We start from the raw sequence: 16,401 nt of genomic DNA, 5'->3' as shown, positions 1-16,401 counted from the left end.
GATTACCTGACAAGCCATCTAGAACAGGTATGCCTTATATTTACAGTGCCGTTGGAAAGTATTCAGACCCCATGGCTTTTTCCAAATTTTGTTAAGTTACAGCCTTATTCTACAATTGATCAAATATTTTTTTCCCTCATCAATATACACACACAATACCCCATAATGATAAAGCAAAAACAGGTGTTGGGAATTTTTTGCTAATTTATTTACATAAATAGTCAGACACTTTCACTCCGTGCTTTGTTGAAGCACCTTTTGCAGCGATTACAGCCTCGAGTCTCAGTGGGTATGACGCTACAAGCTTGGCACACCTGTATTTGGGGAGTTTCTCCCATTGTTCTCTGCAGATCCTCTCAAGCTCTGTCAGGTTGGATGGGGAGTGTCGCTGCACAGCTATTTTCAGGTCACTCCAAAGATGTTCAAGTACAGGCTCTGGCTGGGCCACTCAATGGTATTCAGAGACTTGTCTCGAAGCAACTCCTGCGTTGTCTTGGCTGTGTGCTTAGGATTGTTGTCCTGTTGGAAGGTGAACCTTCACCCCACTCTGAGGTCCTGAGTGCTCTGGAGCAGGTTTTCATCAAGGATCTCTCTGTACTTTGCTCCGTTCATCTTCCTCTCGGTCCTGCATAGTCTCCCAGTCCCTGCCGATGAAAAACATCCCCACAACATGATGCTGCCACCACCACCATGCTTCACCATAGGTGTAGGTTCTCCCATCTCCACAGAGGAACTCTGGAGCTCTGTCACCATTGGGTACTTGTTCATCTCCCTGACCAAGGCCCTTCTCCCCCGATTGCTCTTGGTGGTTCCAAACTTCTACCATTTAAGAATGATGGAGGCTGCTGTGTTCTTGGGGACCTTCAATGCTACAGAAATGTTTTGGTACCCCTCCCCAGATCTGTGCCTCGACACAATCCTGTCTCGGAGCATTACAGACAATTCCTTCGAACTCATGGCTTGATTTTTGCTCTAACATGCACTGTCAACTGTGTGACCTTATGTAGACAGGTGTGTGTCTTTCCAAATCATGTCCAATCAATTGAATTTACCACAGGTGAACTCCAATCAAGTTGTAGAAACATCTCAAGGATGATTAATGGAAACAGGATGCACCTGAGCTTAATTTCAAGTATCATAGCAAAGGGTGTGAATACTTATGTAAATAAAGTATTTCTGTTTCTATTTTTAATACATTTGTCAAAATGTATATAAACCTGTTTTTGCGTTGTCATTATGGGGTATTATGTGTAGATTAATGAGGAAAAACATTTATTTAATCAATTTTATAATAAGGCTATAATGTAACAAAATGTGGAAAAGGTCAAGGGGTCTGAATAATTTCCGAATGCACTGTAGTTAGAATACTTTATTATCTGGAAATGATGCTGAATTGTTACAGGTATCATAGAAACATAGTACACATTATATTGCAAAGAAACACTGTCAAAAGGCTTATTTCAGTCTTACCTTTGTCATGCACAGAGAATATTTTCAGTTCACAGTCATACTCTCACAGACAGAACCTATGTTAGTTCATTTTAGAGCTGTTAATGTGAAGGAGCGCTTCTCGTCAGTATAGTTCCCCTTATGATAGGCATCCCGCTAGCGGGACACCAGTCGACAACATCCCATGAAATTGGACAATTCATAATAAATAATTGTAATATTAAACATACGAGTATCTTATATCATTTTAAAGCTTAGATTCTTGTTAATCTAACTGCGTTTTCCGATTCACAATAGGCTTTACAGTGAAAGCATACCATGCGATTGTCTGAGGACGGCGCCCCCACATGAACATATTTTTGAACCAGCACAGGTTCATAAAATCACAAATAGCGATGAAATAAATCACTTACTTTTGAAGATCTTCCTCTGTTTGCAATCCCAAGGGACCCCGCTAAAACATGAATGGTCATTTTGTTAGATAGAATTCCTCTTTATATCCCAAAAAGTCTGTTTAGTTGGCGTTTCAGTAATCCACTCGTTCAACATGCAAAGGAGACCAAAAAGCTACCGCTAAACATCATCCAAACAAGTCAAACGACATTTCTATTTAATCGTCAGGTACGCTAAAATGTAAATAAACTATAATTGTCATGTTTGTCATTTATTGTCATGTCTTGTCCCTGTGCTCCCCATGCTATTCGTTTCCCTCTGCTGGTCTTGTTTGGTTCTATCCCTCTCTCTCCCCCTCCCTCTCTCACTCTCTCGCTCTCTCTTCTCTCTGTCGTTCCGTTCCTGCTCCCAGCTGTTCCTATTCCCCTAATCATCATTTAGTCTTCCCACACCTGTTCCCGATCCTTTCCCCTGATTAGATTCCCTATTTATTCCTTTGTAATCCGTTCCTGTTCCGTCGGTTCCTTATATTGTATATTCCATGCTGTGATTGCGTTTCGCCCTGTCCTGTCGTGTTTTTTGCCGTGATTGTGTATCACCCTGTTCTGTCGTGTTTTGTGCCTTCATCAGACGCTGCGTGTGAGCAGGTGTCTCAGTCGACTACGGCCTGCGCCTACCCGAAGCGACCTGCAGTCTGTGGCCGCTTCTCCAGTTGTTTTCCCCTCTACAAATCTAGAGGATGTCAGTTATTCCGTTTTGAACATTATTAAACTCTGCTTCTGTTAAATCGCTTTTGGGTCCTCTTTTACCAGCATGACAGAAGGAACCGACCAAGGAATGGACCCAGCGACTTCAGACGCTCGTTACACTGCCGTCGAGTTCCAAGGAGCCATGCTCGGCAGACACGAGCAGGAATTGTCTGCTGCTCGCCATGCCGTGGAGAACCTGGCCGCTCAGGTTTCCGACCTCTCTGGACAGTTCCAGAGTCTACGTCTCGTGCCACCTGTTACTCCCTGGCCTGCCGAGCCTCCAGAACCCAGGGTTAATAACCCACCTTGCTACTCCGGGCAGCCCACTGAATGCCGCTCCTTTCTCACGCAGTGTGAGTTGTGTTCTCTCTCCAACCCCACACATACTCTAGAGAGAGAGCTCGGGTTGCTTACGTCATTTCACTCCTTACTGGCCGGGCTCGAGAATGGGGCACAGCTATCTGGGAGGCAAGGGCTGATTGCTCTAACAGATTCCAGAACTTTAAAGAGGAGATGATTCGGGTTTTGACCGTTCAGTTTTTGGTGAGGAGGCTTCTAGGGCCCTGGCTTCCTTATGCCAAGGTGAACGGTCCATAACGGATTATTCCATTGAGTTTCGCACTCTTGCTGCCTCTAGTGAGTGGAACGAGCCGGCGCTGCTCGCTCGTTTTCTGGAGGGACTCCACGCAGCGGTTAAGGATGAGATTCTTTCCCGGAGGTTCCTTCAGATGTGGACTCTTTGATTGCTCTCGCCATCCGCATAGAACGACGGGTAGATCTTCGTCACCGGGCTCGTGGAAGAGAGCTCGCATCAACGGTGTTTCCCTGCTCCGCATCGCAACCATCTCCCTCCTCTGGCTTTGAGACTGAGCCCATGCAGCTGGGAGGGATTCGCATCTCGAATAAGGAGAGGGAACAGAGGATCACCAACCGCCTGTGCCTCTATTGCGGAGTTGCTGGACATTTTGTTATTTCATGTCCAGTAAGAGGCCAGAGCCCATCAGTAAGCGGAGGGCTACTGGTGAGCGCTACTACTCAGGTCCCTTCATCTAGATCTTGTACTACTATGTCGGTCCATCTACGCTGGACCGGTTCGGGTGCTACATGCAGTGCTTTGATTGACTCTGGGGCTGAGGGTTGTTTCATGGACGAAGCATGGGCTCGGAAACATAACATTCCTTTCAGACCGTTAGACAGGCCTACGCCCATGTTTGCCTTAGATGGTAGTCATCTTCCCAGTATCAAGTTTGAGACACTACCTTTAACTCTCACAGTATCTGGTAACCACAGTGAGACTATGTCTTTTTGATTTTCCGTTCACCGTTTACACCTGTTGTTTTGGGTCACCCCTGGCTTGTATGTCATAATCCTTCTATTAATTGGTCTAGTAATTCTATCCTATCCTGGAACGTTTCTTGTCATGTGAAGTGTTTAATGTCTGCCATCCCTCCCATTTCTTCTGTCCCTACTTCTCAGGAGGAACCTGGCGATTTGACAGGAGTGCCGGAGGAATATCATGATCTGCGCACGGTCTTCAGTCGGTCCCGAGCCAACTCCCTTCCTCCTCACCGGTCGTATGATTGTAGTATTGATCTCCTTCCGGGGACCACTCCTCCTCGAGGTAGACTATACTCTCTGTCGGCTCCCGAACGTAAGGCTCTCGAGGATTATTTGTCTGTGTCTCTTGACGCCGGCACCATAGTGCCTTCTTCTCTCCGGCCGGGGCGGGGTTCTTTTTGTTAAGAAGAAGGACGGTACTCTGCGCCCCTGCGTGGATTATCGAGGGCTGAATGACATAACGGTTAAGAATCGTTATCCGCTTCCCCTTATGTCATCAGCCTTCGAGATTCTGCAGGGAGCCAGGTGCTTTACTAAGTTGGACCTTCGTAACGCTTACCATCTCGTGCGCATCAGAGAGGGGGACGAGTGGAAAACGGCGTTTAATACTCCGTTAGGGCATTTTGAGTACCGGGTTCTGCCGTTCGGTCTCGCCAATGCGCCAGCTGTTTTCAGGCATTAGTTAATGATGTTCTGAGAGACATGCTGAACATTTTTGTTTTTGTCTATCTTGACGATATCCTGATTTTTTCTCCGTCACTCGAGATTCATGTTCAGCACGTTCGACGTGTTCTACAGCGCCTTTTAGAGAATTGTCTCTACGTAAAGGCTGAGAAGTGCTCTTTTCATGTCTCCTCCGTTACTTTTCTCGGTTCTGTTATTTCCGCTGAAGGCATTCAGATGGATTCCGCTAAGGTCCAAGCTGTCAGTGATTGGCCCGTTCCAAGGTCACGTGTCGAGTTGCAGCGCTTTTTAGGTTTCGCTAATTTCTATCGGCGTTTCATTCGTAATTTCGGTCAAGTTGCTGCCCCTCTCACAGCTCTTACTTCTGTCAAGACGTGTTTTAAGTGGTCCGGTTCCGCCCAGGGAGCTTTTGGTCTTCTAGGGGAACGTTTTGCGTCCGCTCCTGTCCTCGTTGCTCCTGGCGTCACTGGACGGTTCATTGTCGAGGTTGACGCTTCAGAGGTAGGCGTGGGAGCCATTCTATCCCAGCGCTTCCAGTCTGACGATAAGGTTCATCCTTGCGCTTATTTTTCTCGTCGCCTGTCGCCATCTGAGCGCAACTATGATGTGGGTGGCCGTGAACTGCTCGCCATCCGCTTGGCCCTGGGCGAGTGGCGGCGGTGGTTGGAGGGGGCGACCGTTCCTTTTGTCGTTTGGACAGACCATAAGAGCCTTGGGTGCATCCGTTCTGCCAAACGACTTAATGCCCGTCAAGCTCGTTGGGCGTTGTTTTTCGCTCGTTTCGAGTTTGTGATTTCTTACCGTCCGGGTAGCAAGAACACCAAGCCTGATGCCTTATCCCGTCTGTTTAGTTCTTCTGTGGCTTCTACTGATCCCGAGGGGATTCTTCCTTATGGGCGTGTTGTCGGGTTAACAGTCTGGGGAATTGAAAGACAGGTTAAGCAAGCACTCACGCACACTGCGTCGCCGCGCGCTTGTCCTAGTAACCTCCTTTTCGTTCCTGTTTCCACTCGTCTGGCTGTTCTTCAGTGGGCTCACTCTGCCAAGTTAGCGGGTCATCCCGGTGTTCGAGGCACTCTTGCGTCTATTCGCCAGCGCTTTTGGTGGCCGACTCAGGAGCGTGACACGCGCCGTTTCGTGGCTGCCTGTTCGGACTGCGCGCAGACTAAGTCGGGTAACTCTCCTCCTGCCGGTCGTCTCAGACCGCTCCCATTCCTTCTCGACCATGGTCTCACATTGCCTTAGACTTCATTACCGGTCTGCCTTTGTCTGCGGGGAAGACTGTGATTCTGACGGTTGTCGATAGGTTCTCTAAGGCGGCACATTTCATTCCCCTCGCTAAACTTCCTTCCGCTAAGGAGACGGCACAAATCATTATTGAGAATGTATTCAGAATTCATGGCCTCCCGTTAGACGCCGTTTCAGACAGAGGTCCGCAATTCACGTCACAGTTTTGGAGGGAGTTCTGTCGTTTGATTGGTGCGTCCGTCAGTCTCTCTTCCGGGTTTCATCCCCAGTCTAACGGTCAAGCAGAGAGGGCCAATCAGACGATTGGTCGCATACTACGCAGCCTTTCTTTCAGAAACCCTGCGTCTTGGGCAGAACAGCTCCCCTGGGCAGAATACGCTCACAATTCGCTTCCTTCGTCTGCTACCGGGTTATCTCCGTTTCAGAGTAGTCTGGGTTACCAGCCTCCTCTGTTCTCATCCCAGCTTGCCGAGTCCAGCGTTCCCTCCGCTCAAGCGTTTGTCCAACGTTGTGAGCGCACCTGGAGGAGGGTGAGGTCTGCACTTTGCCGTTACAGGGCACAGACGGTGAGAGCCGCCAATAAACGCAGGATTAAGAGTCCAAGGTATTGTTGCGGCCAGAGAGTGTGGCTTTCCACTCGCAACCTTCCTCTTACGACAGCTTCTCGTAAGTTGACTCCGCGGTTCATTGGTCCGTTCCGTGTCTCCCAGGTCGTCAATCCTGTCGCTGTGCGACTGCTTCTTCACGACATCTTCGTCGCGTCCATCCTGTCTTCCATGTCTCCTGTGTTAAGCCCTTTCTTCGCACCCCCGTTCGTCTTCCCTCCCCCCTCCCGTCCTTGTCGAGAGCGCACCTATTTACAAGGTACATAAAATTATGGACATGCGTTCTCGGGGACGGGGTCACCAATACCTAGTGGATTGGGAGGGTTACGGTCCTGAGAGAGGAGTTGGGTTCCGTCTCGGGACGTGCTGGACCGTTCGCTCATCGATGATTTCCTCCGTTGCCGCCAGGATTCCTCCTCGAGTGCGCCAGGAGGCGCTCGGTGAGTGGGGGGTACTGTCATGTTTGTCATTTATTGTCATGTCTTGTCCCTGTGCTCCCCATGCTATTCGTTTCCCTCTGCTGGTCTTGTTTGGTTCTATCCCTCTCTCTCCCCCTCCCTCTCTCACTCTCTCGCTCTCTCTTCTCTCTGTCGTTCCGTTCCTGCTCCCAGCTGTTCCTATTCCCCTAATCATCATTTAGTCTTCCCACACCTGTTCCCGATCCTTTCCCTGATTAGATTCCCTATTTATTCCTTTGTAATCCGTTCCTGTTCCGTCGGTTCCTTATATTGTATATTCCATGCTGTGATTGCGTTTCGCCCTGTCCTGTCGTGTTTTTGCCGTGATTGTGTATCACCCTGTTCTGTCGTGTTTTGTGCCTTCATCAGACGCTGCGTGTGAGCAGGTGTCTCAGTCGACTACGGCCTGCGCCTACCCGACAGTCTGTGGCCGCTTCTCCAGTTGTTTTCCCCTCTACAAATCTAGAGGATGTCAGTTATTCCGTTTTGAACATTATTAAACTCTGCTTCTGTTAAATCGCTTTTGGGTCCTCTTTTACCAGCATGACAATAATATTTCATACGCAAAAAAGTATGTTCAATAGGAAAGTAAAACTACGCGTGCGCCCTCTTCCTCGCACTCCAAAAGACTGATATTGTTCCGGTGCTGTCTTCACTAAAACTCCAAATTCTTGCTAGTTTTTCAAGAAAAAAAGTTAGAAACCTTGAATAAAGACTGTTGACATGTAGTGGAAGCCACAGGAATTGCAATCTGGGAGCAGGAATTACATAGGACCCATAGTTTTCCATTGTAAGAGCATGGAACCTAAAAAAAAACATTCAGGTTAGTTTTTCTTCTGTGTTTCGCCTGCCATATCAATTCTGTTATAGTCTCAGATGTTACTTTAACAGTTTTAGAAACTTCAAAGTATTTCTATCCAATGCTACCAATTATATGCATATATCTGGGCCTGAGTAACAGGCAGTTTACTTTGGACACGCCAGTCAGGCGGAAATTCAGGAAACTAGACCCTATCTTAACATGGTGGCCAGAAACGGCCAGCAAGAGGTTTAATTTACTAACGCTGGCCTGTGTGTGTGTGTGTGTGCGTGTGTGCGTGTCGGTATACAGCACCACTAGATCCCACAGCCACCTACACACTGGCTTCTGGCATAAACACTGACACAGAATCGCACCTGGCTAACACACACACACACACACACACACACACACACACACACACACACACACACACACACACACACACACACACACACACACACACACACACACACACACACACACACACACACACACACACACACACACACACACACACACACACACACACACACACACACACACACACACACACTGCTGGCTGGTGTCAGGGCCTCCTTGGCAGTAGCTAGGTGTAATGACTTAAACTGTGTCCTCACCTCATGTCCCCTGACCCCTACGACCATAACGTTAACCCTTCTAGCTCCACACTTTATTAATACTATGTACAGTGCCTTCAGAAAGCATTCACACCATTTCACTTTTTTCCATATTTTTTTGTCTTACAAAGTGGGATTAATATGGATTAATTGTCATGAGCAACAAAAATCTCACATTTTTAAAATAATAAAACGACTATATCTTGATTAGATAAGTATTCAACCCCCTGAGTCAATAGATGTTAGAATCACCTTTGGCAGCGATTACAGCTATGAGTCTTTCTGGGTAAGTTTCTAAGAGCTTTGCACAACTGAATTGCACAATATTTGCCCATTATTCTTTAAACAATTCTTCAAGCTCTGTCAAGTTGGTTGTTGATCATTGCTAGACAGCCATTTTCAAATCTTGTCATAGATTAAGTCAAAACTGTAACCAGGCCAATCAGGAACATTCAATGTCATCTTCGTAAGCAACTCCAGTGTATATTTGGGCTTGTGTTTTAGGTAATTGTCCAGCTGAAAGATACATTTGTCTCCCAGTGTCTGTTGGAAAGTAAACTGAACCAAGTTTTCCTCTAGGATTTTGCCTGTTCTTAGCTCTATTCTGTTTATTTTTTATCCTAAAGAAACACTCCCTAGTCCTTGCCAAAGACAAGGATACCCATAACAGTATGCAACCACCACCATGCTTGAAACTATGAAGAGTGGTACTCAGTGATGTGTTGGATTTGCCTCAAACACAACACTTTGCATTCAGGATTTTTTTTTGCACTATTACTTTAGTGCCTTATTGCGAACAGGATGCATGTTTTGGAATATTTTTTATTGTGTACAGGCTTCCTACTTTTCACTCTGTCATTTATGGCAGTATTGTGGAGTAACTACAATGTTGTTGATCCATATTCAGTTATCACTGCCTTTCAACTCTGTAGCTGTTTTAAAATCAATTTTGGCCTCATGGTGAAATCCCTGAATGGTTTCCTTCCTCTCTGGCAACTTAGTTAGAATGAGCGCCTGTGTCTTTGTCGTGACTGGGTGAGTATTGATACACCATCCAAAGTGTAATTAATAACAGAACCATTCTTTCTCTATAGACACCAATAGAATGAGAGGACTTTGTAACATCATGTTCTAACTACTGAAATGAGCAGACATTCTCTTCGCTGTCCCCCCCCCCCCCCCCCTCTCCTCTCTCAATCCCCATCTTTTTCTCTCTCAATCCCGGTCTCCTCGTTTTCTCTCTCACCCTCAGTATGCCAGAGAGAGTGTGTTGGTTCCAGGGGCAGAGTTACCACAAGCTGAAGAGGGCATGTCTGCAGCGGGGCAAGCTCTTCAAGGATGCCCTCTTTCCCCCATCCGCACTGTCACTCTTCTACAAACGAGCCCCACCCCCTGGACTCACATGGAAAAGACCACGGGTGAGCGGATCGGGGATGGGACGGAGGGGGAAGGTGGGGGAGAGAGAGATGGAGTGAGGCAGTGAAAGAGTGGATGAGGGTGAGGGATAGAAGTGGAAAACAGAGGTAAAATCATACACAGACAAAAAGACCAAAATAAACACACAAAAAAAGAAAAAAAAGAGAGAGAAGCGGCACCAGAACAGAATTTTTCATCAAAATCAATCACTTGCTTTCTCTCTTCCTCTACAACCACACACACACACACACACTTTAGAACGTCTGGACTCCCCTTTGTGCCCTTTCCCAGGAGGCACCCGTTTAAGTCCCCAGTCTAATTCTAGTCGTCCACTCAGCAGGTTTTACTCCAGATATAGTTCATTAAAGCCTTTCTAACAGACCAGAGGCGTCAGGACAGTGTAACCCAACACCAACGGGAGTGTGTGTGGCGCGTGTTGCAGATTTGGACCTGAATATGACCAGGGTTTCAGTGTGTGTTTATAAAAGCATCACCTGATGATTTAAATAGCATGTGTTTGTGATGACGAGTGGAGAAGGGCTGTGTAGTGGTGGTGTAGCTTCAAGGGTGGCTGTTTATTGGACATCAGGTTGTGGTTGTAGTCTTTCTTAAGTATACATAGAAGATATACAAAAAAACAAAAACAATATGAGGAACGAAATGTTCCTATAGGAGGTCAGATTTTTGTTGTTGATTGCATTAATCGATAGAATACTGGACTGCACAGGTATTCACTTTGCTCACTGGAGTGTGGGGGGGGGCTAACCACAAAGGGTTAATGGGATTGTGTTCCAAATGCTCTGCACAGGTAATTTAAGCCTGCATCCAACAGGAGTCGAATGATAGGATGACATCTGTCACCTCACTTTGCAGTGAGACATACGCACTTGGACTCCTGTATACACACAAACGCACACACACACTTGCACACACTCTCACCAGCATTCATGCACGTGTACACCACACACACGCATGGACAAGACGCTTGGACACTCTGAATTTCCTTCCTCAGCTATTATAACTGTTATAAAATCCATTCAGCATCATATTTCATACAGTACTTAGCTTGAACATGATGTCATCTAAGGGGAAATTGAGTTCATAACTTTTCTAGAGTTACATGTTTACAGGTTGTGACCTGTGTGTGTAGTAGTGTGTTTGTGTTTGTGTGTGTGTGTGATAGTGTTTAACTATTGACTGGAAGTCCCCACAAGATTTGGAAACAAACAAAAATTTGACCAACTGGGGACATTTTGTTAGTCACCACAAGGTCAAATGCTATTTCTAGGGTGTTTAGGGTTAAGGTTAGAATTAGTGTTAGGGTTAGAATTACGTTAAGTGTTAGGGATAGGACCTAGGGTTAGGTTTCGGGTTAGGGTTAGGAGCTGTGTTTAGGGTTAAGGTTAGGTTTTTGGTTTAAGGTAAGGTTTAGGATTATGAGCATAGACTGGATTGACACTTGTCCTGACAAAAACTCTGACACCATGTCAAGATAAACTAGATTGAATAGGCTTACTGTACTGTACTCTACTGTATGTTGCACCCAATTTACTGCTGATTTTGGAGTATGCTTATGTTAACATGTTATTGTGTCTCTCTCTCTCTCTCTCTCTCTCTCTCTCTCTCTCTCTCTCTCTCTCTCTCTCTCTCTCTCTCTCTCTCTCTCAGGAACTGTGTAAGGACCCTCGTCTCTTTGTGGACAGGATCAGCACATGGGACCAGCACCAAGGCAGCTTAGGTAACTGCTGGATGGTGGCAGCCACTTCCTGTCTGGCCTCGGAGCCATCGCTGTGGAAGAAGGTGAGGGGTCAAAGGGCAGAGGCCAAATCCCTATAGGTCACATTCAGTGATTTACTTCCGGGTCACTGATTTCATATTCATTTTACTGAAGAAGTCTTAACAATATGTTTCTTATAGCTGAATCAGACATGTTAGTGCTGGGCTGGAATAAAAGCCTGCACACTCCGTAGCTCTGAACGACCAGGAAGCTGGCCGCCTCTGTACTAACACATTCAAGTACCCCAAAACCTGTGTTCAATTTGATTGGTCTAAACCACCAGGTGATTCCTGATCACGTGGAACAGGAGTGGAAACCCAAGCGTCCGGACCTGTACGCCGGAATCTTCCACTTCCGCTTCTGGCGGCTTGGCCGCTGGACAGACGTGGTGGTGGACGACCTCCTTCCGGTCAGCGAGGACGGAACGCTGCTCTTCTGCCGCTCAGCCACGCCACGGGAGTTCTGGAGCAGCCTGCTGGAGAAGGCCTACGCCAAGTGAGAATTTACACTGTACTAAAGCCAAGACACAGCTGAGAGATTAGATTTCAGGTTGGCTAGGAGGAGGCTTGTTAATCACTCAATCAGTATTCATGTATTGTCCCAATTGCACAGAGTAATTTTAGATATAATGAATACAGTATCCACCACACAGTATACACTACACAGTATACACTACACAGTATCCTCCACACAGTGTACACCACACAGTTTACACTACACAATATCCACCACACAGTATTCACCACATTGTACACCACACAGTATACACCACAGTGGCCACACTTGACAAAATAAACCAGTAGCTAGTCAACATTCTTTCCTTATCCTCACCCATTTAACATTTCTTCAGTCTTCCAACCCTTTCCTCCCCTCTTCCCCAGGTTGAATGGCTGCTATGAGGCATTAGAAGGCGGTAACACGGCGGAGGCCCTCATAGACTTCACAGGGGGGGTGTCGGAGCCCCTATGCCTGGACAGGGAGGCCCTCACCCTGCACCCCGACCAGAGGAGGGCGCTGTTCCAGACCCTGGCCAAGGCCCACGGATGCAAAGCCCTCATCACCTGCTCTATACGGGTCAGTGACCAATACACTTTTCCCTGCATAACCACAGTCCTAGGATCAGCTTACCCTTCTCTCCACAGCGTAACAGTAGCCACGTGTGGGGAAGATTTTCAATTGACCTTAGATCAGTGAATTAGTACTGAGGCCTCAAAATCTAGGCTTGTGCCAACCTGCCCTAGATGTGATATGAACGTGTGTATTCAGGGTGGTAATGAATGGTTTGGGATTGGGCCAGAGAGCTTCTATGAATGTTGTCCTACCAGAGAGATCACCTCTACCTACTGTACAGTAGTGGGTTATAGAGAGACAGGTGGCTACATAGTGGCTGTGTTGGGCACAGTCCAGCATTAACAATGCTAACGCTTACATTTACTGTAGGACAGAATGCGTTAGAATGGCACTGAATGCTATCTATCCTGTCACACCTCTTTCTGTCCTTTCACTCCAGACACATACCTCTATTGATTAATAATCTGTATTGTTCATTGTGTAGTTGTAGCATACTGCAAGATTCCAATTATACACATCAGGGTTTCCTTCATCGAGTGCCTGTGGTGTGTATTGGTATTAGCATATCTGTATTGAGTCTCTCTCTCACTCTCTCTACAGCCAGCGGAGGGAGAGAGAGTAGAGTCGGTGCTAGACTGTGGTCTGGTGCGGGGCCATGCCTACGGTATCACCGCGGTGAGCAAGGTGCGTCTGGGGAAGCGGTCACTGCTGACTGGCCGTTGTAGCGGGACATCCCGTCTCGGCATGGTGCGCATGAGGAACCCCTGGGGTACAGCCGACTTTACCGGGCCCTGGAGTCAGGGGTGAGGGCGAACGGTTACTGCTGTTCTAGTCTATCAGGATACGGTACATTCAACAAAGAGCTATAGGCCCTTAGGGTTGTATATAGGGTTGTCCCTTTTGGGTAATGTCAAAAATCAGGAACGGACTAGAAACAAGGTTTTGTCTATTTGGTCCATTGACATAGAGCTCCTTTGCACCCCCTTCAGGTCTCAGCAGTGGAAGCAGGTTGGTCGTGGTGAGAGGGAGAAGATGGGCCTCATTGTCAGAGATGTGGGAGAGTTCTGGTAAAGACATATAGTAAAATAAGCATCACTCTCTTGACAGAAAACAATGCTCAAATCATTAAACAAGTCACTACAAATACACTACAATTCCTGTTGAAAAACTAAAAAGATACCTTTTCACCTCCCCTTCCCTCAGGATGGAGTTTGAGGACTTCTGCCGCTACTTCACAGATGTGGTGGTGTGTCGTCTGGTAGAACGAGCCCTGCTGTGGCCCAACACCCACTGGAGAGAGGTTCGCTGCCATGGGGAGTGGGTCCCAGCCCCCAACACTACCGGGGCAACCCCCGCCACCCTCCTCCCCGGCCGCCAGGCATCCAACTTCGGGAAGAACACAGCCAAGCCTGGGGAGGTGAACCAGACTCCGCGAGGGGACAGGAAGGAGGCAAGATTGGGGAAAGACGGAGAGGTGGAGGAGGAGAAGGAGGAGGCGGTGGAGGGAGAGAGAAGGTGGCTGTAGCGAAGAAGGGGGGGGAGAAGAAGACAAAGAGGAAGGAGGAGAGTGTGAAGAAGGAGAGAGAGGTGGATGGACGGTGGGATAAACACATGGATAAGAGGAGTAGGTGTGGAGGATGCATCAACCACAAAGACACCTTTCTACACAACCCCCAGGTGAGTTTACCCTATATATTTCTACACAACAACCAGGTGAGCCTACACTATAGCTAGGTTTATGCCCATAGCAACTGGTTAAATGTTTCCAGGGCAAGGTTCAGTCCACTCAGAGTCTGTTTGGCAATGACCAGTAGTTACATTCTGACGGTAGTGATAAACATATTATTTATGTTCAGAGAACTACACTCAGTATGATAGTATAGTATCTCATTATATAGTATGCTTATACCTCAAGCATGTAAATAATTTGTGTTGATATAACTGTAAGGACTCAACATGTACTATTTTGGCAACTGCTGCAATCTTAAGTGTGTAGAAATAGACCTGGGAAAGCCTATTCAGAGGGGTGCAGTTGGGAAACAACTGACACTAAGCTATATTAGTGTTACTGCTATTCTAGGGACGCTCTGCCTCCCTTCTGCCCCCCCCCCTTCTATCTCTTATCCCACCTCTCCCACTACAGTTCATGTTTGAGGTGCAGGGAAAGGAGGATGAGGTGTTGATCTGTCTGCAGCAGGAGGACCGGAGGATAAAGAGGAAGGATGGAGGAGGAGCGAATCTGCCCATCGGCTTTGAGGTGCTGAGGGTGAGTCACAGGCAATGTTCCCTCTAAGCTGGAAGCGTGCCATGCAGAAGAAATATTAGCCTGCGCAGAGAAGCACGAGATTGAACTTCCCTGTTAGGTAACACTATCAATATTTCCCTTTACTGTGGGAATTGTGATCGAATCAATGCAACATACCGAAACAAAACAAACTGCGCAAGATTTAATATAGAAAAATATTATGGAAGAGATTTTGTTGTAGGCACAACGCATCAGAATAGGATTCTATTGCATTGACAGGCACGACTCAGGCTCGTACTCTACACAGGCCGGTGTGCCATAACCAATCACAGCTTCTGTAGGCCTATATGCAAATAGACCATTGCCATATATGGATGTGTGCCATTCACATTGAACTGGACTATTTTTATAGCATGAGCAGTCCTGAGTAGATGCGCTTGTTTTTAGATCAAAGCGAGAACTACATGTTGCAACGTGTGCACATTTGTACATTTGTTCATATCCTTTGCTGGGTACTGAGTTATTAGCCCAGTTATAGATCCTTTGTAGTCAGCAATGGAGCCTGATTGCTTCATACAAGAGCACAAAACCTCTGCATTTCTAGACATCTTTGAAAAGCAAGTCACTGGGGCAGTGTCGTAATTTGAGATAGGCTTGAATAAGCTAAGTAGCCAATAGGCAAAGGGTAACATAATTTGTCTGATTCTCTGTAACAATCCATTTGCCACACGGGCCTGCCATCATTCACTTAGAACTGAACTAGGATGTTTGCATGTCAACTAGAGCGTTCTTGACTAAGTATTACTTTTTTTGCCTACGTTTACTGACACTTTCAGTTTGTGTTGCTCATTTGTAAATTCCTCAGTTGTTCTGCACTATGGCACACTCAGACGAGAGTGCTCTGAAATTGGAGTAGATAGCCAGAGTGAATTTGCGAACGCCAGACATATGTTAACTGGATAACAGGTCAAGTTCTTGCTGGCTAACCAAATGACACTTGCATCTCTAGCTGTGTATAGCCACTGAAAAAAGAAATGAGGGGTACAAATCAGTCACTCAAATCAGTCACTCCATGACATGACATCCTCCTAGCAGCTGGCTAGCTAGCTAGGCTCCGTGTTTTTAGCATTCCCAGCCTTGGTTACATTCGTCTGTTATTGTCCAGAAAATGTTGTCATTGCAACTGAAACAGTGCATCCCGAATAGAGGCAGCAAACAATGTACCAGGCCAGCTGTGGTTTACAACCTGATAGCAATATTTTTTGGACTATCAAGAAATGTATTGGTGAATTGTATTAATCATTCATTGAACTGCATCCATCTTTTCTGCCAACAATGCCTTAGTGTACGTCATGGAAGGTTGAGTCAAATATAACCTATTTTTAAAACCTCTTATGAAGTTGGTTTTGTAGCATAAACTGGGAATTTGTTGTGCAGGTGAATGAGGACCCAAAAGCGACTTAACAGAAACAAAGTTTACTCCAGTCCAAACAGAAAACGACTAATCCTGAATTCTTAACAGGAAATGTCCAAACGGGGAATAACAGAA

The 16,401-nt window shown here is 46.6% G+C and overlaps 1 protein-coding gene across 1 annotated transcript in view; it reads left to right on the top strand.

The window, feature by feature from the left end:
• Positions 1–16,401, top strand: part of LOC124013859 (calpain-5-like) — a 32,466-nt gene that overhangs the window by 1,549 nt on the left and 14,516 nt on the right. Inside the window, exons 2-10 of the mRNA XM_046328413.1 lie at positions 9,596–9,761; positions 11,428–11,559; positions 11,820–12,031; positions 12,418–12,610; positions 13,208–13,410; positions 13,597–13,674; positions 13,811–14,081; positions 14,153–14,284; positions 14,751–14,873. Coding sequence (XP_046184369.1) covers positions 9,596–9,761; positions 11,428–11,559; positions 11,820–12,031; positions 12,418–12,610; positions 13,208–13,410; positions 13,597–13,674; positions 13,811–14,081; positions 14,153–14,284; positions 14,751–14,873 — 1,510 coding nt within the window. The remainder of the gene's footprint in view (positions 1–9,595; positions 9,762–11,427; positions 11,560–11,819; positions 12,032–12,417; positions 12,611–13,207; positions 13,411–13,596; positions 13,675–13,810; positions 14,082–14,152; positions 14,285–14,750; positions 14,874–16,401) is intronic.

This window comes from Oncorhynchus gorbuscha, linkage group LG25, assembly GCF_021184085.1.
Source record: "Oncorhynchus gorbuscha isolate QuinsamMale2020 ecotype Even-year linkage group LG25, OgorEven_v1.0, whole genome shotgun sequence".
Classification (NCBI taxonomy): domain Eukaryota; kingdom Metazoa; phylum Chordata; class Actinopteri; order Salmoniformes; family Salmonidae; genus Oncorhynchus; species Oncorhynchus gorbuscha.
This window is presented reverse-complemented; position numbering and strand designations above follow the sequence as displayed.